The sequence below is a fragment of the Eutrigla gurnardus genome (assembly GCF_963514095.1).
Source record: "Eutrigla gurnardus genome assembly, chromosome: 14".
Taxonomy (NCBI): Eukaryota; Metazoa; Chordata; class Actinopteri; order Perciformes; family Triglidae; genus Eutrigla; species Eutrigla gurnardus.
Window position 1 is genome coordinate 18306455 of NC_139937.1, and position 26676 is coordinate 18333130.

Genomic DNA, 26676 nt, shown 5'->3' on the forward strand with positions numbered 1-26676 from the left:
CAGGTGCCACTTTGTTGATCGTATCTGTTCAACCTGAATCTTACCTGTTCAACCTGAAAAACAGCAGCTCCATGTGACTGAACAGCGGACTGATTTGATATCGTTATGAAACGGTGTACAAGGAAAAAAAAGGGGAACATGTTTTTAAACTGATCATCAAATATTTAATAATCAATACACAGATTTTACAAAAATAAAATGTTGATAGATGGACTAACAAAGTCTGAACAGGAAGAAGTTCAACAGCTAGGTATTTATACCAACTGCTTTAAAAAGACAAAACAAAACGTGTGGGCGAGGTTGTGCAACAAGTGGGCGGGGTTATACAATAACCAGGTGGGGTTATGCGTCTAAACATTTCAAAGAATACATCTTTATAAACACAAACGTTTTAAAGTTTCAGTTTATAAAAAATTATAAAAGTTAATCAGAAATATTCCAGCTTGAAAGGAAGTTTATTCTTTTCTGATCAGCTCTCATCCCCAGAACCTCTGTTTGCCGATGGGTGGAGTCGGTACCGCCTCAGGAGGATGCGGGAGGCTGAAGATGGACCCCGCCGCCTCCACCGTGAAGATGAAGTAGAAGTTGGCCACCATCATGGCGATACTCGGCAGGAAAGAGAGGCCGAACCCGAAACCACGAATGCTGCTGTCGAAAGCTGCGGCCACCCAGTAAACCAGCCTGGAGACACAAAACAAACGCACCTCATTAACACTGTAAACCCGGCTGGAGACACAAAACAAACGCACCTTTTTACACTGAAACACAATGAGTCAATTAGTAACAAAATAATTGAATTCAACTTTTTGATTCCGTCTCACCGTCCGAGGGCGAAGACGATGGTCAGCAGAGGGACGATCTTCAGCTGCTCCTGGCTCAGGTACATCGCCATGACGACCAGCTGCAGAAAGTAGATCAGGAACAAGGAGGCGGAGTCGGAGACAAAGCACCGATGTACAGTGATGTCGTGAAGCTCCGGCTCCTTCGCCTCGTCGTCAAACAGAGGGCGAGTCGCACCTGACCTTAGCCGACTAACACCCAGGACCAGCCAACCTGAGAGACGGAGAGGTGAGGACATCGTCACCATGAATGACCACGCTGCCGTGTGGCTTCTTCTTCGCTGGTGTTGTACTCACCGAGGATGATGGGGGTGGTGGCGAACACGGAGCAGCGCAGCGTGTAGACCAGTCTGAAGGGGGCACCGTCCTGCAGAGGGGCGTCAAACGGCAGGAAGACAAAACCCCCCCATACCAGGAGGGGGAAGAAGAGCGCCGACGTCATCACGGACACGCCCACTTTGAGGACATCCCTGCCGGGACAGCCCCGCCCACCTGAGAGACAGACAGGTTAAAATCTTCCCCACCTGAGAGACAGACAGAAGAGAGGACAGGTGTACTCACAAGCGGATCGGGGCCTGTCCTCGGTCCACTCATACTGGTAGCCATGTTGGTTGTAGTCCTGTGGGGCTCCTCGGGGATCCAGGAAGGGGCTTTTCTCTGACCCTATTTCCCAGAATTCATTCTCTCTGAGTGAGGAGGGAGAATGGAGGACGGCAGGACTGAACACCTGAGCTGCTTTCTCCGGCAGGTGGTTCTCGACAGGCTCCTTCTCCAGGTGTGTCTTTGGTCCCGCCCCCTCCCTTTCTCCCTCTGCCATCAGTCCTCTCTCACTTTCTGTCCAACTCGCCGCCTCTCGTAGAGACATGTCTGACCTCACACTCTTCCCATCCGCTTTACCTGTCTGTCTGTCTCCGGGCCACTGCAGGGTCTCGGGCTCCATCATGGCAGACCTGACCATCTCCTCTTCTCCCTGGGACTGTCTCATCTTCATCACCCCAATGTCCTCCGTCACCATCTTGGTACTTCCTCTTGGTCCCTGGGTGTCTTCCAGCTGATCATCAGTCAGCAGAGACATGTTTGTCTGTCAAAGAGAACAGTGGACATTTTGTTAAAAAAAAAAAAAAAAAAAAGTATTTGCCCTCTTCCCATTATTGCCATATTTGTCACACTTCACTAATGTTAATGTTGGACAAAGACAACCCGAGTAAACACAAAAATGCAGTTTTTAAATGATTATTTCATTTATTGAAGGGAAAAAAAACTATTTAACCTGACCAGGTCTACAAAGGCTCTTCTCACATTTGCCAAAAAACATCTTGATGACCCCGAAGACCTTTGGGATAAGATTCTAGGGACTGATGAGTCAGAGGTGGAACTTCTGGAAGACATGTGTCCCGTTTCATCTGGTGGAAATCTAACCCAGCATTCCACAAGAAGAACATCGACAACAGGCAAACATGGTGGTTTTAGTGTGATGGTCTGGGGCTGCTTTGCTGTTGCTGTGAATTAAGAACTTTCTGCAAAGAGGAAAATCCCTCCATAGCGATGTTAAACACTCATCGACAGTTATCGCACACGTTTGATTGCAGTTGTATGCAGAGGCGATTCTAGAGTCTGTTGGGGCCCCAAGCAAAATTTTCAGTGGGGCCCTTCTGACTAAACAATAACAATAATCTTCTAAATAATCTGACGCCAACGAAAGATGTATGAAACCAACGTTTTTTATATTCAAAATGTGCATATATAAATGTCAAGAACAATAAAAACATTTTTAAACATTCATAAAACAGCCCTCGGGCCGAGTCTCGGGGGCCCCCTGGCAACTCGGGGCCCCAAGCAGTTGCCTGCCTTGCCTGTTCACAAACAGCACCTCTGGTTGTATGTATATGTACACACATGTATGTGTCTATATTGAACCTGCAGGTAAGTTTCGCACTGACGGTGACGTCAGTCACCAACACCAACATGGCGGCCGTTACCTATTTCAGATAAAAAAATCACCAGATTCGAAACAATATCGAGTTAAAACTGTCTCTGACCGGGTTTTACGTCGTCATCTATCAATCTATCGATTATTACCCACTGTGTTGATCTGATCATACAGAACCGATCAATATTAACCGGTAGAGAAGCAACAGCTTCGTGCCAACGAGCAGCGGCCGACACAGACCTGAGATTTAAATACTGAAACTGATATTAAATCCGAGATTGAAGTAAAGGTCAAAGATAAAAACTCACCGTAGCGATCTGATCCTTTCCGCCTCTTCACCTGCTCCCCCCCTTTTGTTGTTTTCTTGTTGTGAAACACTCCGGAAGTTTAGGTGACCACACGTCACCTGCATTAAAGGTAAAATGTTCTTAAAGGAGAAGCGTCCGGTTGAAGATACTGATACACAGTGTGAAGTAAATTTCCATTGTTTTTTTAACTTTTAAACTAAAAGTAGAACTTTTTTACGGAAGAGGATTAGGGCCACATGTGAATTTTTTTTAGTTCTGACTTTTTTTCCCTCAGAATTCTGACTTTTTTCTCAGAATTCTGACTTTTTTCTCAGAATTCTGACTTTAATCTCAGAATTCTGACTATATTTTCAGAATTCTGACTTTTTTTCCTCAGAATTCTGACTTTATTTTCAGAATTCTGACTTTAATCTCAGAATTCTGACTTTATTCTCAGAATTCTGACTTTATTCTCAGAATTTTGACTTTAATCTCAGATTTCTGACTTTAAAGTCAGAACTCAAAAACAAAATTCACATGTGGCCCTAATTCTCTTCCGTCCTTTTTAGACTGTACTAACTGCACATAAAATAAAGTAAAAGTAGCCTACTGAAGTATTATCAGCTAAATGTAGCCTAAGTACTATTAGTAAAAGTAGGCTACATCAAGTTTCCCTTTCAGTGTATTTTATTGAAGGTTATTGTTGATTTAAAAAGAAACGGAAATAACAGGAAGGGAGCTGTTAACCCTTTAATGTCCTCAAAGAAAATCAATTAGACGGATCTCTGTGGGGAAACAGTACAAATGTTTTTGTTGTTGTCACAGAGGCCCAAAAACATGAGATGTGGGAGGAGGAGGTGATGAAGGAGAGGAGGAGGTGATGAAGGCGAGGAGAGAAGTGATGAAGGAGAGGAGAGAAGTGATGAAGGAGAGGAGGTGATGAAGGAGACACTGGTCTCTTTGTGTCTCGGCTTCAATTGATGCAGCTGCAGCCTGTTAATGTGTCGGTTGGCACCAGCCTCCACACACACGCACACGCACACACACACACACACACACACACACACACGCACACACACACTCCTCCTGACATTATTTATATTTGTACTTACTTTCATTTCTTTATAGCCAAGAATGCCGATAATGATGCTAATGCTGATAATGATCTGCAATTAGCAGCTGTAAAAAAAGTAAATTCATATTTATTTATGATATCAGATTGATTTAATTCAGCTGGTTTAGTCTGCAGCATCACCACTAGATGGCACTAACTCTTTCACACTGCTCCTTGAAATACTTCATTTCTTCAGTTCACTTCCCAGATTCCTGGATATAATTAAAAGAGCAGCAACAGAAAATACTGCTCTTTGATTGGCTGGAAGGTGTGTTTTATTTACACTAAATCACTAAATCTGACCCAGATAACTAATTGAAAATCCATCTGTTCCTTCTTTAATTCATCTGTTATTACTCTATCATAAAACGGCTTATTTGTCTTTCATTCATTTACATTTACATTTACATTTAGCAGACGCTTTTGTCCAAAGCGACTTACAATAAGTACATTTGTCAAAAGAAGGAAACAAAGAAACCACGACGTATCATTGCCGATAAAGTAAGAGCTAAAAATAGAACAAGTGTTAGGTCCTCATCTGAGTAAACTAGTACTTCAAGAGCAACAGTGCTACGATCAGAGTGCTATAGGTAAGGTTTTTTTTTTTTTTTCTTTTGGGGGGGTGTTAGTGGGTCAGATTGTAAATGTCACACTGTTTTCTCTGTAGTCAGTAGGATGACGTCACATCCTCCGGTCTCTGTGTTATCTGTTAGAGTTGATTGTCACGGTAACAGTGGTATCAGTCTGTACCAGGAGGCAGATGTAAACAGATGTTTCACTGAGAGGGCTGCAACAGTAGACAGTACTATTGGTGGCTGAACTTTATATACGTTATCTTAACACAGTAACTTCTTCCATGTGTGACGTTGATCCGAGACATGAAGGGAGTTATTTAATTTATTTTCTCCTGTATTAGCTTCTCTGCACTTTATAATATAATTTAAAAACCTTCTCCTCTCCTACTAAGCTAATAATGGTCAGGCACCATCATATCTTAAGTTCTCATTAAACCCTACTATACAAGAGCAGAATGCATTGTTGTTCCTAGAGTCTCCAAAAGTTAAGCAGGTGCCAGAGCTTCAAGCCATCAAGCTCCTCTTCTGTAGAACCATCTTCCGGTTTTGGTTCGAGAGGCAAACACCGTTTCCACATTTAAGAGGAGGCTTGAAATTTTCCTCTTTGAAGCTTATACTTAGGGGTGGCTCAGGTTTGCCTTGGACCAGCTCTTAGTTATGCTGCTAGGCCTAGACTGCCAGGATGTTTATAATGACACACTGAGCCTCTCTTTCTCTTTTTCTTTCTCTCTTTGAGTATGCGTTCCCCGGAGTCCTTGTGCTTTCTCGTCTCGCAGGTTTCCCCGAATCATGGTGGAAACTGATCCAGAGTACACCGACACCGTGGTGTTGTTTGACTCTTACTACTAGTATTATTAAAGGAGTCATCACCAGGAAATCGCAATTTCTCTTGTTAAAACATGCATATCTGTGTTTGACCTCAGTTGAAACTTGCCTGAAAGGCTGGAGTTTGAAAGTGGCGCCGTTTTTTCGCTTCTGCTCTTTTTCCGAACAGGAATAGCACACAAGGGTGTGCATTCTTAAAGCACGAGATTTTGATTCTGCGCCTACGGTGACGTCACCGTGGAGGCTACTTGCATAAGCCCACCCCTCTTTCACCACCCAACCGAAGCGCCGAAGCGCCGCCATTAGAGAACAGCAAGATGTCAAAACGTCGTTCACATGTAAAGTGCGCGGTGGTTGGTTGCCACAATCAACATCCAAGTATTTTTAATATCCCTGCGTCGGCATGACAGGGGGCTGTTTATGTTTTGGAGTCTGCATGCAGGCAAGCCCCCCCGGCTCTGTCCTTCCTGCGGCGAATCAACGCGCGCCTCATTACATATTATACAATGCACATCCGGACCAGTCAAAACCTCGCGCGTAATCTCGCGTGATAAAATCGCGGTACGAAAAAGGGTCAGAACAAGCTCAATGTTTGATTACAATTTTTTTTTTTTTTCTAATAAGTTTTACGAATTGATCCAAAGCGATCCAAGGGGGGCTGGATACGTATAAAACCAGGTTATGACTCCTTTAAGGCAGGTGATTTTTTGATTACAAAATGGAATAAAAAATCTGCATCTCTAATGTTACTAACTCAACTCCTTGAGTCTCCTGAGAGTATATCAATAAAATTGAATGGAGTACCATTTACGTAGAGCTGTGCTTTTTTTTCTTCTAAAACCGGATGATTTATGTTGTTCTATCGGGGCATAGTGTCAGCTTCAGTGAATATGATCAAAAAACTGTTGCCGACTGGGACTTTAACACTAATACCAAACCCCAAACCAAACCGCTACCTTAACCCCAACCCCATCCCTAACACCAACCCTAACCCTTACCCTAACCCCTGCCTTAACCCCTAACCCTATCTATAACCTTAAGTCCTAACCCTACCCCCTTAAGTCCTAACCCTACCCCTAAACCTAGGGTATATATCAGAAGTCAGAATCAGAATATATATATATATATATATATATATATATATATATATATATATACAGTATATACACGCACATGAGTATTTCAGCAACTGAGATAGGATTTTTTTTACGCACAACCATCTCTAGGGTTTTACAGAGAATGGTCCAAAAAAGGGAAAACATTCAGTGAGGGGCAGTTCTCTGGGCAAAATGCCTCCTTGGTGCCAGAGGTCAGAGGAGAATGACCAGACTGTTTGAATAGATGGAAAGGCAACAGCAAAGGCTTTTGCACACAGTACTACTACTACTACTACTATGACTACTCCTACTACTGTAGTATGAATTCTAGTGCTGTATTATGAATACTACTATGCAGTATGAATACTACTACTACTTGTGTGTTATTTTTTAATTGTGTTTTATTCTTTTCCGTGAAGCACTTTGTTATCCTGTTTTGAAAAGTGCTATACAAATAAGTTGTATTATTATTTATTATTACTACATCCGCAGTAGGCCCTATACGTACAAGGACTGCATTATGACTACTACTACAACTACTACTACACTAGTATGAACACAGTACCGCAGTATGAAGACTACTAATACTACTGCAACATGAGTAGTTACTACTTTAGTATAAGTAATACTACTACTACTACTACTACTGCAGTATGAACAGTAGCAGTGCAATATAAATACTACTATTACTACTGCAGTATGAGTACCACTACTACAACTTTAGTAAGTAGTACTGCAGTACGAGTACTACTGCAACATAAGTACTACTACCGTTGTATGAATACTACTAATACAGTTTGAATACAACGACCACAACTGCAGTATTAGTACTATTACTTTAGCATGAATACAACTAGTATTACTGCAGTATGAATACTACTACTACAACTGCAGTATGAATACTATTAGTGCAATATGAGTACTACTACTGCAGTATGACTACTACAACAGCAACTGCAGTAGAAGTATTAGTACTGCAGTATGAGTACGACTACTGCAGTGAATTACTACTATCCTCTCACAGTGTGACATCACTCCGATCAGGAGGTTCGACGGTTGTTATTACCAGGACCCTCTGAAACGGGCGGGATCGTGGCTCGAAGGTTCCACGTCACACCGTACCGTGTTGTACACTCTGCTGTGGGGAGGGCGGGGATAGTGGATTCTTATATTCGTGAACCACGTGACCACAGACAGCTCTCTGATTGGCTGCTGCAGACCATGTGACACGTTGACACGTTGTCATAGAGATTGTCTCCACCCACACCGTCCACGTAGATGCCCCGGTGTATCAACAAAGCGCTCCCTGAATGTTGTTGGTGGGCGGGGCTAGAAGTGCTTGCGTTGAGGGGATTGGCCGAGGGCCGGCGCTAGCGGGCTGAGCTGTGATTGGTTAGAAGTAGAGAGTGGACTTGTCAGTCAGATAGACGCCCCGCCCCCCGCCTCAGACTGCGGACCGCTACGGGAACAGAACTCAACACTCCCGAATTATTAAGTGGTTATTAATTCTAGATTAGTCTGTGATCAGGTCAGGTGATCGATCAGGTGGAATCGGTTTGTTTTGTTGGAGGGAATGTCCCGACTGCTGGAGAGCAGGAGACAAGACAGGATGAAGGAAATCAATCTGAAGGTGAGTTCGCCGGGAAAAAAGGAAGGAACGGATTAATAGGCGAGCCGACACTCAATTTATGATCGAAAATCATGGTTATTGATGAGCTGGGGGTGATCGGACAGTTTGGATGTGATCGATCGGACACAGAGACGTCCGTCTCACTTTCTGTCTGTTCCGCTTTGTCCGCTCACATCTGGAAGACAGAGACCGTTTGTTCCGTTACTCCAGTGGTTGGAGGGTAATCGATCGATATTGCCGGTGATCGATCTGTGATCGGTGGTGTGATCAGCGATCGGAGGTGTGATCAGCTGTGTGTTGGAGCGGTTTGTGTGTTAAAGGACTGGTGAAGTTGGTGGAGCTCAGAAACGGAAACGGGGACTTTTTTTTCTTTCGCTCAGATTGAAACGCGGTTTAATTGTTTAAACAGCGGTGTGTGTCGGTGTGTGTGTGTGTTCGGTACATGTTCAGTGTGTACCCGGTACCCCGACACGGGTCTTCGGGGGTGTTTCGGTGTGTTTCGGTGTGTCCGCTAGCAGCAGCGTGGCCGCTTTGTCCTGCTAGAGGAAACGAGCGGAGCGGGGGGAGGGGAGCCGCCGTGTGTGTGTGTGCGCGCGCGCGTGTATGAGTGTTCATACAGGAAGTGAAGGTGGATGTTTGACCTCTGACCTGACTGTAAACTATAAAACAAACTATCACGTATTCAGTTTGGATGCTGGAGAAAAAGTGTTTGGGTTTATTTTGAACCAAAGAGACAGACAGAAAGAGAAACAGTGAGACAGACAGGACAGACAGAAAGAGAGACAGACAGAAAGAGAAACAGAGAGAGAGGGAGACAGGACAGACAGAAAAAATACACACAGTTGTACATAGACAGGCGGACAGACAGTTGTACATAGAGACAGAGATGGACAGATGGACAGAGAGAGAGACAATCAGACACGTTTTGTGTGAAATTCTTTAGTGCCGCCAACAAATGGAAATAAAAATGCTTTTTTTTAAACAAACTAATCAATAAAACAACATGTATGTTTCAGAGATGTGAAACACCCAAAACAGTGACCACGCTTAGATGCTCACCAATATTACACTAAGCATGACTATATGTTGATGTTGTTTAATCAGCGTTCTTTAGAAATGTATGCAATACATTCACAATTTGTGTCCCAATCTGTGTTTTTTTTTTAGATCAGTTTACGTCACAGTGCTGTGTCAGTCTCAGCATCAGTCGAGTGTTCCGGTTCATACTAAGAAAAGAAGAACACAGTTTAGAACAACTTAGAGAACATTGACAGTTAGGGTTCAACACAGGAACATCGTGACTGGAAAAAGCTAGAAAATTAGGGAAATTAAAAGTTATTTTAGTTTACTTTAGGTTGTCAAAAACCTGAATATTTAGTGCGTAAATGTAGTCAGTTAAACAGTGTAACGATGAGTGAGATTATGTGTTATAAAGTTATAGTTATAAAATATGAGTCAGTGTCAGTGACCTTCTCTGGTATCTTTTTCTCTGATATCTTAATTTATGATATCTTTATCGCGATCGGCTGTGGCTCAGATGGTAGAGGGAGTTGGAAGATTGGCGGTTCGAAACCCTCCGGTCCTCCAGCCGAAGTGTCCTTGGGCAAGATACTGACCTCCAAATTGCCGCCGAAGGCTGTGTGAATGTGTAGATCCTGATGTGCAGGCGGCTCCTCTGCCATCAGTGTGTGTGTGTGTTTGTGTGAAAAGAGACTGAATGAAGTGTAAAGCGCCTTGAGTAGCTAGTAAGATAGAAAAGTGCTATATACATTCAGGTCCATCTCTTATTCTCTGATATCTTAATTTCTGATATCTTCATATCTTCTTCTCTGATATCTTCATATCTGCTTCTCTGATATCTTCATATCTGCTTCTCTGATATCTGCATCTCTTCTCTGATATCTTCTTCTCTTCTTCTCTGATATCTTCATCTCTTCTCTGATATCTTCATATCTTCTTCTCTGATATCTTCTTCTCTGATATCTGCATCTCTTCTCTGATATCTTCATATCTGCTTCTCTGATATCTGCATCTCTTCTCTGAAATCTTCTTCTCTTCTTCTCTGATATCTTCATCTCTTCTCTGATATCTTCATATCTTCTTCTCTGATATCTTCATATCTTCTTCTCTGATATCTTCATATCTTCTTCTCTGATATCTTCATATCTTCTTCTCTGATATCTTCATATCTTCTTCTCTGATATCTGCATCTCTTCTCTGATATCTTCTTCTCTGAAATCTTCATATCTTCTTCTCTGATATCTGCATCTCTTCTCTGATATCTTCATCTCTGAAATCTTCATATCTTCTTCTCTGATATCTTCATCTCTTCTCTGATATCTTCATCTCTTCTTCACCGATATCTTCATCTCTTCTTCACCGATATCTTCATCTCTTCTCTGATATCTTCATATCTTCTTCACTGATATCTTCATCTCTTCACTGATATCTTCACATCTTCTTCACTGATATCTTCATCTCTTCTCTGATATCTTCATATTCTTCTCTGATATCTGCATCTCTTCACTGATATCTTTATATTTTCTCTGGTATCTTCATCTCTTCTCTAATATCTTCATCTCTGATATCTGTATCTCCTCTTCTTTGACACCTGCATCTCATATTCTCTGGTATCTACATCTCTCTTTCTTCATATCTGATATCTTCATCTCTTCCTTTCTGATATCTTCATCTCTGATATCTGTATCTTCTTCTTTGTATCTCATAATGTCTGGTATCTGCATCTCTTCTCTAATATATTCATCTCTGATGTCTTTAACTTTTCTTCTATGCTATCTTCATATCTGATATATATCTTCCTTTCTGATATCTTCATCTCTGGTATCTGTATCTCTTCTTCTTTGCATCTCATATTGTCTGGTATCTTAATCTCTTCTCTTATATCTTCATCTCTATCTATCATATCTATCATCATATCTAATATATTTATCTCTTCTTCTCTGATATCTTCATCTTGGATATCTGTATCTCTTCTTCTTTGACACCTTCATCTCTTATTATCTGATGTCGTTACCACTTCTTCTCTGATATCATATCTTCATCTCTGATATCTTCATCTCTGATGTATTCATCTCCTCTCTGCTATATGCACATCTTCTTCTCTGATAATTTCACCGCTGATATCTTTACCTCTTCTTCTCTGATATCACCATCTCTGATATTTGTATCTCTTCTCCTTCTTTGACATCTTCATCTCTTATTCTCTGATATCATAATCTCTAATTCTCTCATATCTTCATCTCTTATTATCTGACATATCCATCTCTTCTCTCTGATATCGTCATATCTTCTTCTCTGATATCTTCTTCTCTGATATCATCTCTGATATTGACATCTTTATTTCTCTGATATCTTCTTCTCAGGTATATTCAACTCTTGTCTGATATATCTCTTCTTGTAAACTAAATCTCTGATAATTTGATGTCTTTGTTGATATCTTCATATCTTTCTCTGATACCTTCATCTCTTTACTGATATCTTCATCTCATTTTCTCTGATACCTTCATCTCTTAAATTATATCTTCATCTCTTCTTCTCTGATATCTTCATATCTTCTTCTCTGATATCTTCATATCTTCTTCTCTGATATCATCATCTCTGATATCATCTCTGATATTGACATCTTTATTTCTCTGATATCTTCTTCTCAGGTATATTCAACTCTTGTCTGATACATCTCTTCTCGTAAGCTAAATGTCTGATACCTTCATCTCTTCATTGATATCTTCATCTCGTTTTCTCTGATGTCTTAATCTTTTAAATTATATCCTCATCTCATCTTCTCTGACTTCTCTAAATATCTTCATATCTTCTTCTCTAATAGCCATGAACCAGAAGACTTTAATATTATTTTCTGATTACGTTCTCAAGCACAAATCTACACAACATTGCAGCTTCATTCTGCAGCTTCATTCTGCATCTGCCTGCCTGCTCTCTCTGTATTGGTCAGGCCTGTGTGATAATCATTCATTAAATGTTGAATTAAGACTGTCTGCAGCATCTGAATGGCTGGTTGTCACGCTCATACATCAGAATCGATGTTCAGAGACAACAGACTCAAGTTTTCCAGAATTCAGTCAGGATCACGACCGTTTCAGAGCAACAGGTGATTAAGGTTGTGACCATGTTAACGGGTGACGTTCAGCTTGTTGTAACTTCAGTAAATGGTTGGTGTAGATAATACAGAGATTGATTTAAAATAGATTGAAGTGCTGTTGGTGTTTTCAACAGCTGCTGTCGCTACAAGCAACCACAGACACATTTGGCCGAGAGTCACCACTTAACATGGACTGACTACCACTAGACTGTTGGTAAAATTCAATAATGTCACAGCTCTGAATCATCGTGGTGTTTGACAGTCGATACATGACCACAGATAATGTGTCATCTAGTGATTTAATGCTTGTGAATGTTTAATGCTTGTTAATGTCCTCCCAGATTTCTGTATTGTGCTTGGAGGTTTGGGTGAGGTCGCATGATTCAGACACATGAATGACGCTGCACTCAGATGAGTTACCTGTTACCTGTTTCCCACCTGAATCTGATTATTATCACTGTGACTCATCTGGTTTCACGTTTCTGCTTCTTTTCATAAACGTCAGTTGCTTCTCCTCCCCCGTCCTCCTCCCCCGTATCTCTGTCTCATGACCACCCCCACCCGTTCTCCTCGCTCAGACAGAGGTCTCTTTATTTCTCTCCATCACTGAGCTCTTTATTTATTGATCAGCTGATCACTGCCTGTCACCAGATCATTAAACAATTTTCAATATGACGCTATACTGATCAATAATAAGTAACAATATGTGACCATATTCTATTCATAACTTAAAAAAAAACATTTACAGGAAAATTCACTTTATCATGCAGCTTTGAGGAAATATAACAACCATCAACCATTAATTTTTTGGTCACACACACACACACACACACACACACACACACACACACACACACACACACACACACACACACACACACACACACACACTTCCTCTTCCTGCCCCTCCCAGTTCAGAGCAGAAGTTAAAACATTTAGAAGAGAAAGCAGAAGTTAAGACAGCCAAAAACGAAAATCAACATGTTTTATTATTATTATTATTATTATTATTATTATTATTATTATTATTATTATTATTATTATTATTATTATTATTATTATTATCATCAGATATTGATCGTTTCAGAGACCCGATCCCGATCACATTTGAAATATGTGATCGGGATTCAACCACTTATCAAGTATCGAGTACGTTTATTTGTTGATCCATGGTTGGCCCGTTGTCGATCCATGTTTGGCCCTGTGGTGGTCTACGGTCAGCCCTTTGGTGGTCTATACGGTCAGCCTTTTGTCAATCCATGGTTGGCCCGTTGTCTATCCATGGTTGGCCCGTTGTTGATCCATGGTTGGCCCGTTGTTGATCCAGGGTTGGCCCTGTGGTGGTCTACGGTCAGCCCTTTGGTGGTCTGTACGGTCAGCCTTTTGTCAATCCATGGTTGGCCCTTTGTTGATCCATAGTCGGCCCTTTTTTTAATCCATGGTTGGCCTTTTGTTGATCTAAGTTTGGCCCTTTGTCGGTCCAAGTTTGAGCCTTTGTCCATGGCCATCCCTTTGTTGATCCATGGTTGGACCTTTACTACTTCACAGGCTTCTTGTACTTCTAGTTTAATCAAAGAACCAGATGTTTTGGACTCAGAGGAAGTGACAGAGAAAACAGGATTATTTATATTATACAAACATGGATTATTGTTATTTAAGTAAAAAGGATCCACTGATCTGACTTTTTCAGTGCTGCTGATACCGAAACATCTCTTTCTTAAGTTAATAAAACCAAATTTAAGAAATGTATAGATGAAGGTGTATTTGTAATTATTTATTACAATGTTATCCGAAACCAGATGTTGTTGTGGTTCATACCAGATCCAGCATTTTGTGTATATAAATGTCGGCCCGATTTCAGTATCAGTAGTGGTGCAATCTCTACGAAGATATGTATCTCACATTACCATGGAGACACACAACAGACCCACAAACACACTCAATACAGCCTAACAGAGCTGCTAGCATGACTAGAGTGAGAGTCTAGGTTACCCACAATGCTTCTCTCTGTGTTTCTTTCTGTAAACCGCAGTTGTGTAACTTTATATCCACTTTTAGATTCAGTCTGGATCATCTGACTATAACTTTAGTATAAATTTCTTCAGCGTTTGTTCACAGCAACACCCTTGCATTGAGCGGTCAGAGGTCATCCTGCTGATGGGGTTGATGGTCCCTGTAGTTGTCTGGACTACAACTCCCATGAGGCCTTGCTGCTGTGTCCTGGGGCAGAACATTGGACTTTTTGGAGTCTGACCTTCATTTATAATTCATACCATCAGCAGCGTGCCCCTGAGCAAGGCATCTGAGACAACCAAGCAGATAATAGGAGGTGCTGCAGTCACATCTTGACTCTATGTGTGTTTATTCTTTAAACCTAAACTATCTATACGGTGTCGATGTCTAAATTTGCAGGAGAAGCTGCAGTCTGTAACAACTTAATAAATCAAATCACATCCGTGTTTCTGCATCCTTCAATCCGATGTTGAGCACAAATACACTTAAGATGTTTGTGTTGATCTCACCTTCCTCTGTTCTGCCCTTTATTGACCTTTAGTTTGTCCATCATCAGTCCATATTCAGCCCTTTATTGGCCCATGGTCGGCCATTTATTGGCCCTTGGTCAATCCATGGTTGGTCGACTGTCGATTAGTCGGCTCTTTGTCGATCCACGGTAATCCTTTTGTCGATCCAAGGTCAAACTTTTGGTAATCCAAAGTCAATATTTTGCTGATCCAAGGTCGGCCTATTGTCTCTGCAAGGTTGGTTTTTTGTTGGTCCTTGGTTGGCCCTTTGTTGGCCCTTTCTTGAACCATGTTCGACCCTTTGTTGATTCATAGTCGGCCCTTTGTTGATTCATGATCGGCCCTTTGTCTGCATGCTGCCCAGAATGTAAACATGAGAATTAATGGAGATTTCTAAAAGTAAAATTAGATTTAATGGAGCAGCTGGAAGTAGAGAAGATGTCTGTTGATGCTGGACTGGATGAAACTGAAATGTTTTGTAGGTTATGACTTTTATTTTAACAATATTTGATGTTTATACTTTCAACATGTAAACGGGTTTACAGAGTTTTCTTGGCATCAGTCTTTTGTGTGTTTACTTTTGAGGTGAGTCTTGTTTACTTTGATGATTTATAACAAAGTAATTTATTTCTTGAGAGACATATTTGTTAAAGATATTTAAGGTTCCATTGTAGAGAATCAAAACAGCTGACTGGTTGTTTCCAGGTCGTCTTTTAACATCAAGTTGAACCGTTCTCAACTTTCCCGGGATGCCCATTGCTTCAGCCAATCTGGTCTAAATCATTCATTCATTCACTCATTTGTGGTCAAATACATGGATAACACTAACGGATGCATAATGTGTCTGTCTGTTCAGAATAAGGAAAAGGTGCGTCTGAAGGAGCGGGAGAAGGAAGCGCGAGAGAGAGAGGCCAGGTCCGGCCACTTGTTCACATCCCTGACTGTGTCGTCCACCACCTTGTGCTCCTCCTGCAACAGGAGCATCACGGCCAAGGAGGCGCTCAGCTGCCCAGGTAATCACAAATCAGAAAACTGTTTTAATCCTGTTTGTACAGCTGTGATTGCTCCATAAGAGCTAGGAAGACAGTGAGTCATGTGATAGTCATTGTGACATAAAGGGACAAGACCTATACACACAGAAGTAGTCAAATAAGTTTAAAATATACATAATGACACCATAGAAGTTATGCATGTTCAATGTATGCATATAAAAACAACACTCTATGATTGATTTGTGTGTTTGCTGTTGAGGTAGAAGAATAGTAGTAGTATTGAGGTGGTATCTTAGACGGTTATACTCTCAGACAGTTATACGGTATCGTATCTTGCACATGCATACGTTAGATAAGTGCACATAGTAACTGGGTGGGATGGTTTCTAAATCATTGCTATGCAACGGCCACAGGCAGGAATGACCTCCTGTGGTTGTCTGTAGTGCACCTCGGTGGAATGAGTCTGTCCCCTCAGACTGTCCAGCCTGTTATGGAGCAGCATTCTCTACACTGACACTGTGGTCAGTGAGCCCGGCTCCTCCCCCCACAACTTCACTGGCCTTGTGAAATCGGTTTGTTGAGTCTGTTACCGTCCGCCACTCTCAGCCTGCTGCCCCAGCATGTGACCGCTGCATACAGGGGAGCACCGGCTACTACAGACTCATAGAACGTCCTCAGCATTGTCCTGCAGATATCGGAGAACCTCGGTCTCCTCAGGAAATAGAGGCGGCTATGGCCCTTCCTGTAGAGCGCCTCAGAGTTCTTGGCCCAGTCCAGTTTATTGTCAATATGCACTTCCAGGTATTTGTAGTCCTCCACGGTGTCCATGTTGGCCCCCAAATTGTTACGGGGGGTTGCAACGGCCTATATATCATATATATATATATATATATATATATATATATATATATATATATATATATATATCAGAGAAGACAATCAGTGAATCAAACGTAAATGTGCAACTTACAGAAACACACAAGCAGTGTGTACTTGTGTAACAGATGGTGTGTTAATCCTTCTCCTTCACAATGAACAGATGTACCTCTTCAGATTAACACACACACACGCACATTTGAATGTGTGACCATGTTATTCTGAAATGTGATTGGCTGCTGTTGGGGAACCCTGAGAACTGGGTCGAGGGGACACATGTGTGTGTTTGTTTGAAGGGGGTGTGTGTGTGTTTAACTTGTGTGTAAGTGTGTGTGTGTGTGTGTGTGTAAGTGTGTGTGTGTGTGGTGAGCTGCTGCAGAATCTTTATTTTAATATCAAGGCAAGGTTTCGCTAAATTTGAACTTGTGGAAACAAACAACCGCAAACACTTTACACACAGACACACCCAATGTGTGTGTTTGTGTGTGTTTTGGTTTAAAGTGGTGACATAATCCTAACTGGACTGTGGAAAAAGACAAGATTTTTTGTTATCGTTGTTGGTGTGTGTGTGTGTGTGTGTGTGTGTGTGTGTGTGTGTGTGTGTGTGTGTGTGTGTGTGTGTGTGTGTGTGTGTGTGTGTGTGTGTGTGTGTGTGTGTGAGAGACCACAATAAACAGTCTGCAGTCTATTTTTACCTCGTCTTCTCTCCAGTTGGTTTTTCACAGAAGGAATGTGGACTCAGGATCTTTCTTTGGGATCAGTACGAAGCGTTTTAAGACCGTATGGGTCACAGAAACGGTTCCAGGGTTCTAATGGAGGGTCTTTAGGTCCGCAACAGTCTAAAGACTGCTTTTGGCGTCCGCAGCAGGACTGTGTGTTTCCTTCCAGTGGTCTGGTCTCTGGATCTCAGCCATAAATTAAACATCATGTGGAAACTGGTTCAAACCTGATAAACACTTTAAAGGTTAAACACAAACAGCCGACTACTCATTTCAGTCGAGCTACTTTACTTTATTAACTTTTGATTAGAATGACATAGTTTTGTCTAGTTTATCAGAGAATTCTGGTTCCAAATGAAATGCATGGGAAGACCTAGATATAGAGATTTCCTTAGAGGACTGGCAATTAGTGTCCTAAAACCTACACTCAGTCTATTAATACTCGACTAAGATTGTTGCAGGATAAATGGGTTATGTGAATGTATAGTATGGCAGTCAAACTCAACCGCTGTAATGGCAATATCCCAGATTTTGCGGCATGCAAGATGTTTTTTCCAAAAATACCAACATACAATTACAGCTGTGCCAGCTGGCCATCATAGATGCTGGTTAACATACCCTGAATGTACCAACGACATTACTGCATTCATCAACATGACTTTCGGTTTCACATGTATGTGATATGATAACTGTTATACAGCAGATTTAGCCATATATATATGTGTGTACAGTATGAGATAACTTTCTCAGAACAACTGGACTTAAACAAAAATGACAATATAAGTAAGAACGTTTCTGTCTGTCTGTCCCTCAGCCTGTAATGTTACCATCCACAACCGCTGCAAAGACAGTCTGGCCAGCTGTGCCAAGATGAAACAGAAGGTAAGACCTGTCTAACTGTCGTTGCTTGTTACCTGTCTGTCTGTTTTTCACTGACTTCCTGTCTAATTTTGCTGACTTCCTGTCTGTCTCTCTCGCTCTAACAGCAACAGAAGCTGGCAATGGCGAGAAACAGTTCAGCTCTGCAGACCGTCGCCATGCGCACCAAAAGTGAGTCAACCTGTCTGTCTGTCAATCATTGAAGACACTATCCGGGACTAATTGTGAGAAAATATCAAAGAAATATCCCTGAAAAGAAGAGCTTTCCTTCTTCACTTCAGAAGTTTTATTGTTTTATTTCTACTTCAGCTCCGTTGATGAAAGAGCGTCCGAGCTCGGCCATCTACCCGTCAGACAGTCTTCGTCAGTCTCTGCTCGGGTCCAGGCGGGTTCGCTCCGGGCTCTCGCTCGCCAAGAGCGTCTCCACCAATAACATCGCAGGGTGAGAGCAAACAGCCCACCGATGGGTCGTTAATATTATTGTTATTGATTATGTTATATTCAGATAGTAGTTCATTATTTTAAAGTTGTAGACAGAAAGATATATTATAATATTATAATATTTCCTGAATGTAGAACAAGTTTGTCATTCAATCTGTCTGTCTCCGTCTCAGAATGAGTGAGGACGCTGTCGGTCTCCGGAGGATTCTGTCTCAGTCTACGGAGTCCTTGAACTTCAGGAGCAGGACTTTGTCCATGGAGTCTCTCACTGACGACGGTCTGTTGTTTTACATCAGCTGTTAAGAATAATTCAATTCATCTTTAATCACATTATTATTGTTGTTATTATAATTACTATCATTATCAGAGAATATTTTCTTGCAGCTCATCATAGATTCTGAATCAGCTAATGTTCATTATGTTCAGTGATGAGGAGTTTAATTACCTCATGTTTTAGTTGACTTGGTTCACAAACAGCACATTGAAGTTGTGTGTGTGTGCGTGTGCGTGTGTGTGTGTGTGTGTGTGTGCGTGTGTGCGTGTGTGCGTGTGTGCGTGTGTGTGTGTGTGTGTGTGTGTGTGCAGGTGAGTGGTGGTGGAACCCCCTGCTGGAGGAGCTGCAGGAGGAGGGCAGCTGTGTTCAGGCTGACAGCTGGAGTCTCGTCGTGGCGCCAAGCTTCCTGCAGTCGCTTCATAAAGACCTTATCAAAAAACAGGATGTCATCTACGGTATGTAAACACATATGAATAAATACATAAACAACATGCTGCTGTTGAGTGTATGCGTCAGGATAATGCAGACACTCTCCGTTTCTCAGAGTTAATCCAGACCGAGTTCCACCACGTGCGTACGCTGCGGATCATGGAGGGGGTGTACCGGCGGGGGATGCTGGAGGAGGTGATGCTGGAGGCGGCCGTGGTCCACACCATCTTCCCCTGCCTGGACCAACTGCTGGAGTGGCACTCGAACTTCCTGTCGGTGCTGCTGGCCAGGAGGAAGGAGGGTCTGATGGAGGGCAGCTCCACCAACTTCACCATCCGCACCATCGGAGACCTGCTGCTCAAGCAGGTACTGAGGGTTTACAGAGGCCCACAACAGGGACGCCAGTCAGGACCAGGGTGTCAGAAAGGTCATAGGTCACAGAGCAGCTTCACATCACCATTTATCTGTTGTTATAAAGCACAAAGAAGTTCAGCTGTAGCGCCATTATAAACAGCTCCACCTGCTGGACGTGTCAAATCATTAGAGTTACTGCAAACTTGTTTCTCATTTTTATGAACTTTCCTTTTTTTTTCACAAATGTTGATGATTTCTGATGATTCTGGTTTCCATTAACTGCTGTTACGTCATCTTGCTCTCAACAAATTATTTGTGTGTGTGTGTGTGTGTGTGTGTGTGTGTGTGTTTGTAGTTTTCAGGTCAGCCTGCAGAAGACATGAAGAAACATTACTCTGAGTTCTGCAGTCGACACCCGAAAGCTGTGAAACTCTACAAAGAAGTTTTAGCGCGGGACCGAAGACTGCAGCCGTTTATCAGGGTGAGGACCGGGACCGGGTTCTGGACCTGGAACTATCTGTCTCAGTGGTTTTAGAACTTTATTTCGGTGTGATCTGGTTTACACTACTTGTCACTAGACTCTTGACTTAATAGTTTTACCTGCTTAGACTGGACTAGACCTGGCTCAGACCAGATGGAAACATGGTTTATATAAACAAAAATTCTCTGATCCCTTGGACCTGTTTCAGCCTTTTTAGGGCAAAGCTTTAAACCAGTTTCTTTCTCATTTAGAGCCATTATATCTGTTTCAGACCTAGTTTACACTCAGATTGGATTTACCTGTTCTTAGTGTAAGTCCAGCTACGATCCTGGTTTACCCAAGTTTCTCAAGATCTAGACCTGGGTTTGCTCCAGTATTGACAATGTTTAAAGAGAAATTAAATCTGGTTTAGACCAGGTATTGCTTTGTTGACGTTGACTCTCTCTCTCCATCCCACAATGCTTAGCGTGCCTGTCGCGGTCCTCTGCTGCGTCGTCATGGCGTCCAGGAGTGCATCCTGCTAGTAACACAGCGAATCACCAAGTACCCCGTCATCATCCAACGAATCTTCGACTACACCAAAGGTACCTATGACCTCTGACCCTTAATAATCTCTGATCTCCAATAACCCGGAACCCCTGACCACTGATGTTACCTTGATCCCGTGACCTCCTGCAGGCAATGAAGAGGAGTCACAGGCATTGAAACGGGTACTTCAACTCATGAAGGAGCTGATCAGCTCAGTGGACCAGGAGGTGCTGGAGCTGGAGCGGACCAGGAGGCTACAGGAGATCCAGGCACGTTTGGACCCCCGGGTCCAAGCGGAGGTCCGCGGGGGAGGGGTGTTCAGAGGAGGAGAGCTGCTAAGGAGGAAGCTACTGCATGAGGGGATGCTCCACTGGAAGGTCCAGGGCTCCAGGATGAAAGGTAGAGGAGGCTGATCCTGTGTCACCTGTTTCCCTGCTGTGATGTCATGTCTGCTGTGATGTCACACCCGGTTCACACCTTTTGACCGGCATCTGTATGTTTGTCTCCAGACGTGCAGGTCCTGCTGATGTCGGACATCTTGGTTTTCCTTCAGGAGAAAGATCAGAAGTTCACTTTTGCGTCACTGGTGAGTCACACCGTGTCACACCTGCACCTCATCATGTCCTCCATCATCCATATTTCATGTCCAACATGGGGACAGAAGTGTAGCCTGGACATCTTTCCTCTTCAACTCCTTGAGGAGTTCAAACTGCTCAAAGATCTAACAGGATATAAAATCCAGGATCCAGGAGGCGTGCACATCACATACTGAATCATCTCAGCTGACTCCTTTCAACATGAAGGCTCAGTGGTTGTCCCCTGAGCTCCTCAGCCTGTCTCTAAGGCTGAGCCCAGAAACCACGGAGAGAAAACCCATGTCAGCTACTTGGATCCACCATCACACTCTTGCAGTCTCTACCTAGAGACCAGGACCCCAGCTCCCTCTGAGACCACCACGGTCTCGAATGAAGCTAGTAGTTCTGAGGCCATCATACCAAACACCTCTCTGATCCCCACTAGTTATACAAGGCCTAATGATGCTTAGTTAGAGTCCTACTCCCACAGTACGTCCCACAAGACACCCTGACCGTTCTCTCCACCGGTCTCTCTGTTTCAGGACAAGTCAGTGGTGTCTCTTAATAACCTGATCGTCAGAGACATAGCCAATCAGGAGCGAGGGATGTACCTGATCAGTGCCTCCACCCCGCCCGAGATGTACGAGCTGCATGCTTCATCCAAAAATGACCGCAGGACCTGGATGAGTCGCATCCAGCAGGCTGCTCTCAGGTTAGTACGGCAGGACCGCATGGTGGTTCACAGTACCTGGCCGTCCTTTATAGTAGTTCTGAACTTTCAGTTGGTTTCAATTTCATTTTAGTTCCGTTTGTTTTCAGAATGCATGTGCTGATTTAGTTTCAGTTTCTCAGTAAGGTCTAGTTTTAGTTTTTATAGATTTAGTTTTTGTGGTATGAAGTCAGGTATGAATCACTGTATGTAGTACAGTACGTAGCTCGGTATGTAATTCAGTATGAAGTATGGTATGAAACACAGTATATAGTACAGTATGTAGTAAAGGATGAAGGATAGTATGTAGTTCAGTATGTAATTTGGAATGTAGTATATCATTTGGTGTCTTCCGGTATGTAGTACATAGTTCAGTATATGGCATGCAGTTTGGTATGAAGTATGGTGTAGTATAGTATGTAGTAGAGTATTTAGTATAAGGTAGTACTATGTTGTACAGTATGTATTACAATTTGTAGTTGACTTCACAGTTCCATGTCTTTTGTCTTCAGTTGTCCGTCCAGAGATGAGTTTCCTCTCATTGAGACCGAAGACAATGCTTTACTGCGCAGACTCCGAGGTAAAACATCTCCTCCTCCGCCTCCTCCTTAACAAGACCAACTTCACCTCTAATTCAAAATGTTTCCTCCCCCTCTCTTCCACTCCTCTCACCCAGCTGACATCCAGCAAAAGGACAGGGAGGTGCTGGAGCTCCTACAGGAGCGAGTCACTCTGTTTTCTGACCTGGTGGAAGCAACAGCAAGAGGAGGAGGAGATGAAGAAGACGGCGTGGAGCTCAGCACCACGTCCTCCTCGTCCTCCTCTTCCTGCAGAAACCTGTTCAGGGCCGACAGTGCCAGCGCTCCTCAGGCCGAGCCGCTCCTCATCGCCTCCATCAGCGAAGGTGGGTCTTTGTCCAGCGTCTTCGTGTGAAACGAATCCCGAGAATCGAGCTGAATATCTGTCTCGTGTTTTTAGTGGACAAGCTGACTGAACTGTTGCTGAACTCCAACATCCAGAAACCCACCGTAACCAACGGCAACCAGGAGCTCAGCAGTGAGTCACCTGTCAACACCTGTCAACACCTGTAAACTGATGAGACGGCCACAGCCCACAACTACTTTCATTATACCTTCATCTGCCGATCACTTTATGAATTAATCGTGTAATCGTTTTGTCTTCATGTCTCTCAGACGGTGACTCTAGTTCTCTGAACGGTTCTTTTGAGTTCAACAACAGCTCCTCGAAGGTATGACTTTGTAACTTCAAACAATGGAAGATCCTTGCTTGATATTTGTTTTTTTGGAGGCTAAACATTGCATCGCCCTGCTCGAAAAGATCATCTTACAAAAAACAGACACTTGAAATTCTGAAAATTTGGAATGTCTTATACAATTTCCTCGAACTTAATGACATTTGAATTGATGAGCAGAACAAGGACCTGATCTATTTTTGGAGCTGTACTTACTCCTATTATTATTATTATTATTATTATTATTATTATTATTATTATTATTACCATTATTATTATTATATTTATTTGTATTTATATATATTTAGAGTCCACCTGAAAGAAAACATGAATGCTTTGAGTCCTATTAAGATTCAGCCTCTTCTTTTCACCTTTCCTTAAGTACAAACGAAGCAGCCTGCCAGGGCTTCAGTAGAAATAACATAGAAGCAGAGGGATCAGATAGTAAAACACTGATCTGAAAGAGGACTTTACCCTCCCTGTCTGATGGAAACATCCAGTAGATTTCATGTTGTGGACTCGCATTTATTTTACTCATCTCTTTATTTTCTATAAAAGGACTTTTTTTCATTTCCTCATTATTTTCTGGAAAATATCAACGTTAGGGTAAACTATCAAAACAAGAGCCTAACTGGAAAAGTGCTGCACGTTAGAACAATGTAATGATGTAAGAAAACGTATTAAACACTTTCTACCTTGTTTCGTCTTTCAGGACAGAAACGGTAACCAGCTGCAGGAAGGGACCCTAAACGAGGTAATGAACACCTTCATCTTCATCCATTCTCACATGAACCAGAAATACAATCTGGTCCGTTATCACGAGAAGAATATTTCACATCAATAAAAACACACATAAGGACAAATGATCTAAAGAGCACACACATGTGTTGTCTCAGGCAATTTAATTTTAAGGGAAGATGCACCCAGTTTCTGCCCAATCAGAGCAGTCATTAACAACCAACCCTGTCCTCTCCACAGAACATTCGTCAGCGATTGATCAGACTGAGCACGCAGCTACACGCCCTGCAGGTCTGCTTATTCACTATACATATTTATTATTTATGATACCATGATGAAGAGGACTGATATTATAAGTGACATGTTGACCCTCTAAACAATGACTCCCCTCCAGGCTACTGTGATTCGTCAGGATTCAATCCTGGAGCTGTCAATCGGAACAGACCACGCCCCGTTGTCTACCACAGGCCACACCCCCAGCCCCCGCCTCACTCGGTCGATGTCGCGGGACACCGGGCTGGACGCCAGCGGGGAGGCAGTGTTGCTGCGGCGGCAGGTGGAGCTGCTGCAGGAGGAAGTGGCGCGGCTGCATTTGAGAGGGGAGGCGCCAGCCAGAGAGGGGGCGGAGCCAGGAAGCAAGAAGAGGAGCAATGGAGAGAAGAGTGATGTCATCAAGGTAGAACAGGTCGGTCATATGTTTCATTTAAGTAAAGGTGTCAAAGTGACTGTCATTAACATACAAAACCAAGTAAAGTAAATCAGGATAAACTAAACCGAGATAAAGTAAGCCCGGCTATTGGCATCTGGTTTGAACACACCTTTAGTCTGGCTCTGCCTCCTAGTTGAACAGAGCTAAGCTAAAATAAGCTAAGCTAACATGTCCGTGTCAACAGGTGAGCAGGAGGCGTGGCAGCAGGGAATTGGAACCCCGCCCCCTCGCACCATTGGCTAGCCAGGATCCTGTTGACCAATTAGATGGCGTCCAGGAAGGAAACGATGAGGAAGTGACCAGAATCTCTCCTCGCTCTGACAGCCCCAGAGGTCAGTACAACTCATCTGTAACCATTATTGATCATTATTAAATCATTGAGATAATCGTTATTATAAAAATTTGATTTTAATAATGTCTCCTAACATGGTGACGTCCTATTGTTTTAATTTAATCTGTTCATCGCCATGGTAACCTCTGACCTCTGACCCCGCAGACTTACAGGACATCCCAGAGGAGAGCGAGTGTGGGGCCGATCCCAGTTAACATCACACCTGTACCTGATGACCTCAGGGGCCTGCTGATGTCGCTGTGATCTCACCGTGCTGCCAGTCACCGTCAAACCTTTTATACTGAAAGCTGGACATGATGTAATTTCCTGTTTTACAGAAGTGTTTTAGACCAAATCTTCGCAGCTGTCGTACTTTTGCTCCCGAGGTGTTTTTCTGAATGTTGCTGTTAAATTACAAACAGGAAGTATAACCATGTGACCTGTTTACATCATCACGTCAGCTGGAGCCCCGGCCACATATACTGATGTGGGCGGGGCATAACATTGGGTGAGCAGGGTTTATATAGTGTCACAGGACTTGTTTTCTCTGTCACTGAAGGATGAGACGCGTTAATCGTCACCACACTACATTACCCAGAATGCCTTTGGATAACCTGCTGTTATTAAAATCTGTGTTACAAACACAGTGTTTTTCTAATGAGAAACAAACAGTATCGACTGTATTTTAAGCTAAAAGTTGATGAACATCAGAAACATTACCTAGGATTGTAATATCAAATATAGTCAAAGAGACTAAAATTTGTGCTTTTGTCAGACAAGAAACCAAAAAAATATAATTAAGGAGTTTGGCAGTAAGTGATAATTTATAAGTTTACATAACTAAAAAAAGGGTGCATTTCTAGCAACGTGTTTGTAGCGTCAGTGACACGTTTCTAGCGACGTGTTTCTAGAAATACGTTTCAAGCAATGCGTTTCTAGCCATAGTGGCGCGTTTCAAGCGACAGTGGAATGTTTGGCGTTTCTAGCGACAGTGACGCATTTCTAGAATTAGTGACAAGTTTCTAGCTACGCATTTCCAACGACGTGTTTGTAGCGTCAGTGACGCATTTCTAGCAACAGTATGTTTATAGCCACCTGCAGGAAGTATAGCTTGTGTCAGCAATAAATAATAATCTGACAGGAGGTTTGTGTGTGGGGAGGGGGGAGGGGGGGGGGGGGGGGGGTATATATTGTCGAGTTGTAGATCAGTGGTGTTTTTAAACAAACAGGAAGCTGTATGCTGTCTGACTGAAACATGAGATCACTGCTGAAGAGCTCCTGTCTGTTAGCATGTTAGCATTTTATACTTGTATAGAACCTGATGGTATATTGTCTTATTGATTGGTTGGTTTGAACCAATCAGCTTGTTTGAGGATGTTTTTATTGAGATGAGGTGAACATATTAAAGGGACAATTCTCCACCTTTTATGTGGATGTCCAGACAGTGTTTATG

General features: G+C 42.6%; 2 protein-coding genes across 3 annotated transcripts; one reads left to right on the forward strand and one right to left on the reverse strand.

Moving 5' to 3' along the window:
* Positions 1 to 466: 466 nt before the first annotated feature.
* tmem79b (transmembrane protein 79b) lies at positions 467 to 3175 on the reverse strand. Its single transcript, XM_084026718.1, has 5 exons — positions 3078 to 3175; positions 1401 to 1920; positions 1137 to 1331; positions 822 to 1053; positions 467 to 681 (listed from the first exon to the last, which is right to left on the reverse strand). Exons 2-5 carry the CDS (start codon positions 1912 to 1914, stop codon positions 477 to 479), a joined length of 1146 nt encoding a protein of 381 aa, XP_083882844.1. The 5' UTR covers positions 1915 to 1920; positions 3078 to 3175; the 3' UTR covers positions 467 to 476.
* Positions 3176 to 8111: 4936 nt separating this feature from the next.
* On the forward strand, positions 8112 to 26389 carry arhgef2b (rho/rac guanine nucleotide exchange factor (GEF) 2b). Of its 2 annotated transcripts, none has more exons than XM_084027659.1 (22): positions 8112 to 8297; positions 15793 to 15949; positions 18338 to 18405; positions 18510 to 18573; positions 18712 to 18844; positions 19017 to 19120; positions 19429 to 19572; positions 19662 to 19912; positions 20256 to 20381; positions 20848 to 20965; positions 21060 to 21308; positions 21419 to 21495; positions 22027 to 22196; positions 22706 to 22773; positions 22870 to 23097; positions 23172 to 23249; positions 23387 to 23442; positions 24158 to 24199; positions 24424 to 24474; positions 24578 to 24859; positions 25077 to 25224; positions 25389 to 26389. In XM_084027659.1, exons 1-22 carry the CDS (start codon positions 8241 to 8243, stop codon positions 25436 to 25438), a joined length of 2721 nt encoding a protein of 906 aa, XP_083883785.1. In that variant the 5' UTR covers positions 8112 to 8240; the 3' UTR covers positions 25439 to 26389. The 2 variants fall into 2 exon arrangements, with proteins under 2 accessions (XP_083883785.1, XP_083883784.1); XM_084027658.1 differs by having other exon boundaries at positions 24578 to 24868; positions 25389 to 26388.
* Positions 26390 to 26676: the final 287 nt, after the last annotated feature.

What these genes read in the sequence shown, in the direction of transcription:
- tmem79b (XM_084026718.1), bottom strand. Translation starts at nt 1,914, where the DNA reads ATGTCTCTGCTGACTGATGATCAGCTGGAAGACACCCAGGGACCAAGA. An exon ending in CACCACCCCCATCATCCTCG is followed by an intron (nt 1,054 to 1,136) that starts GTGAGTACAACA and finishes TCCGTCTCTCAG; the next exon opens with GTTGGCTGGTCCTGGGTGTT. An exon ending in ATCGTCTTCGCCCTCGGACG is followed by an intron (nt 682 to 821) that starts GTGAGACGGAAT and finishes TTGTGTCTCCAG; the next exon opens with GCTGGTTTACTGGGTGGCCG.
- arhgef2b (XM_084027658.1), top strand. Translation starts at nt 8,241, where the DNA reads ATGTCCCGACTGCTGGAGAGCAGGAGACAAGACAGGATGAAGGAAATC. An exon ending in GAGACCTGCTGCTCAAGCAG is followed by an intron (nt 19,913 to 20,255) that starts GTACTGAGGGTT and finishes GTGTGTTTGTAG; the next exon opens with TTTTCAGGTCAGCCTGCAGA. An exon ending in AGTTCACTTTTGCGTCACTG is followed by an intron (nt 21,496 to 22,026) that starts GTGAGTCACACC and finishes TCTCTGTTTCAG; the next exon opens with GACAAGTCAGTGGTGTCTCT.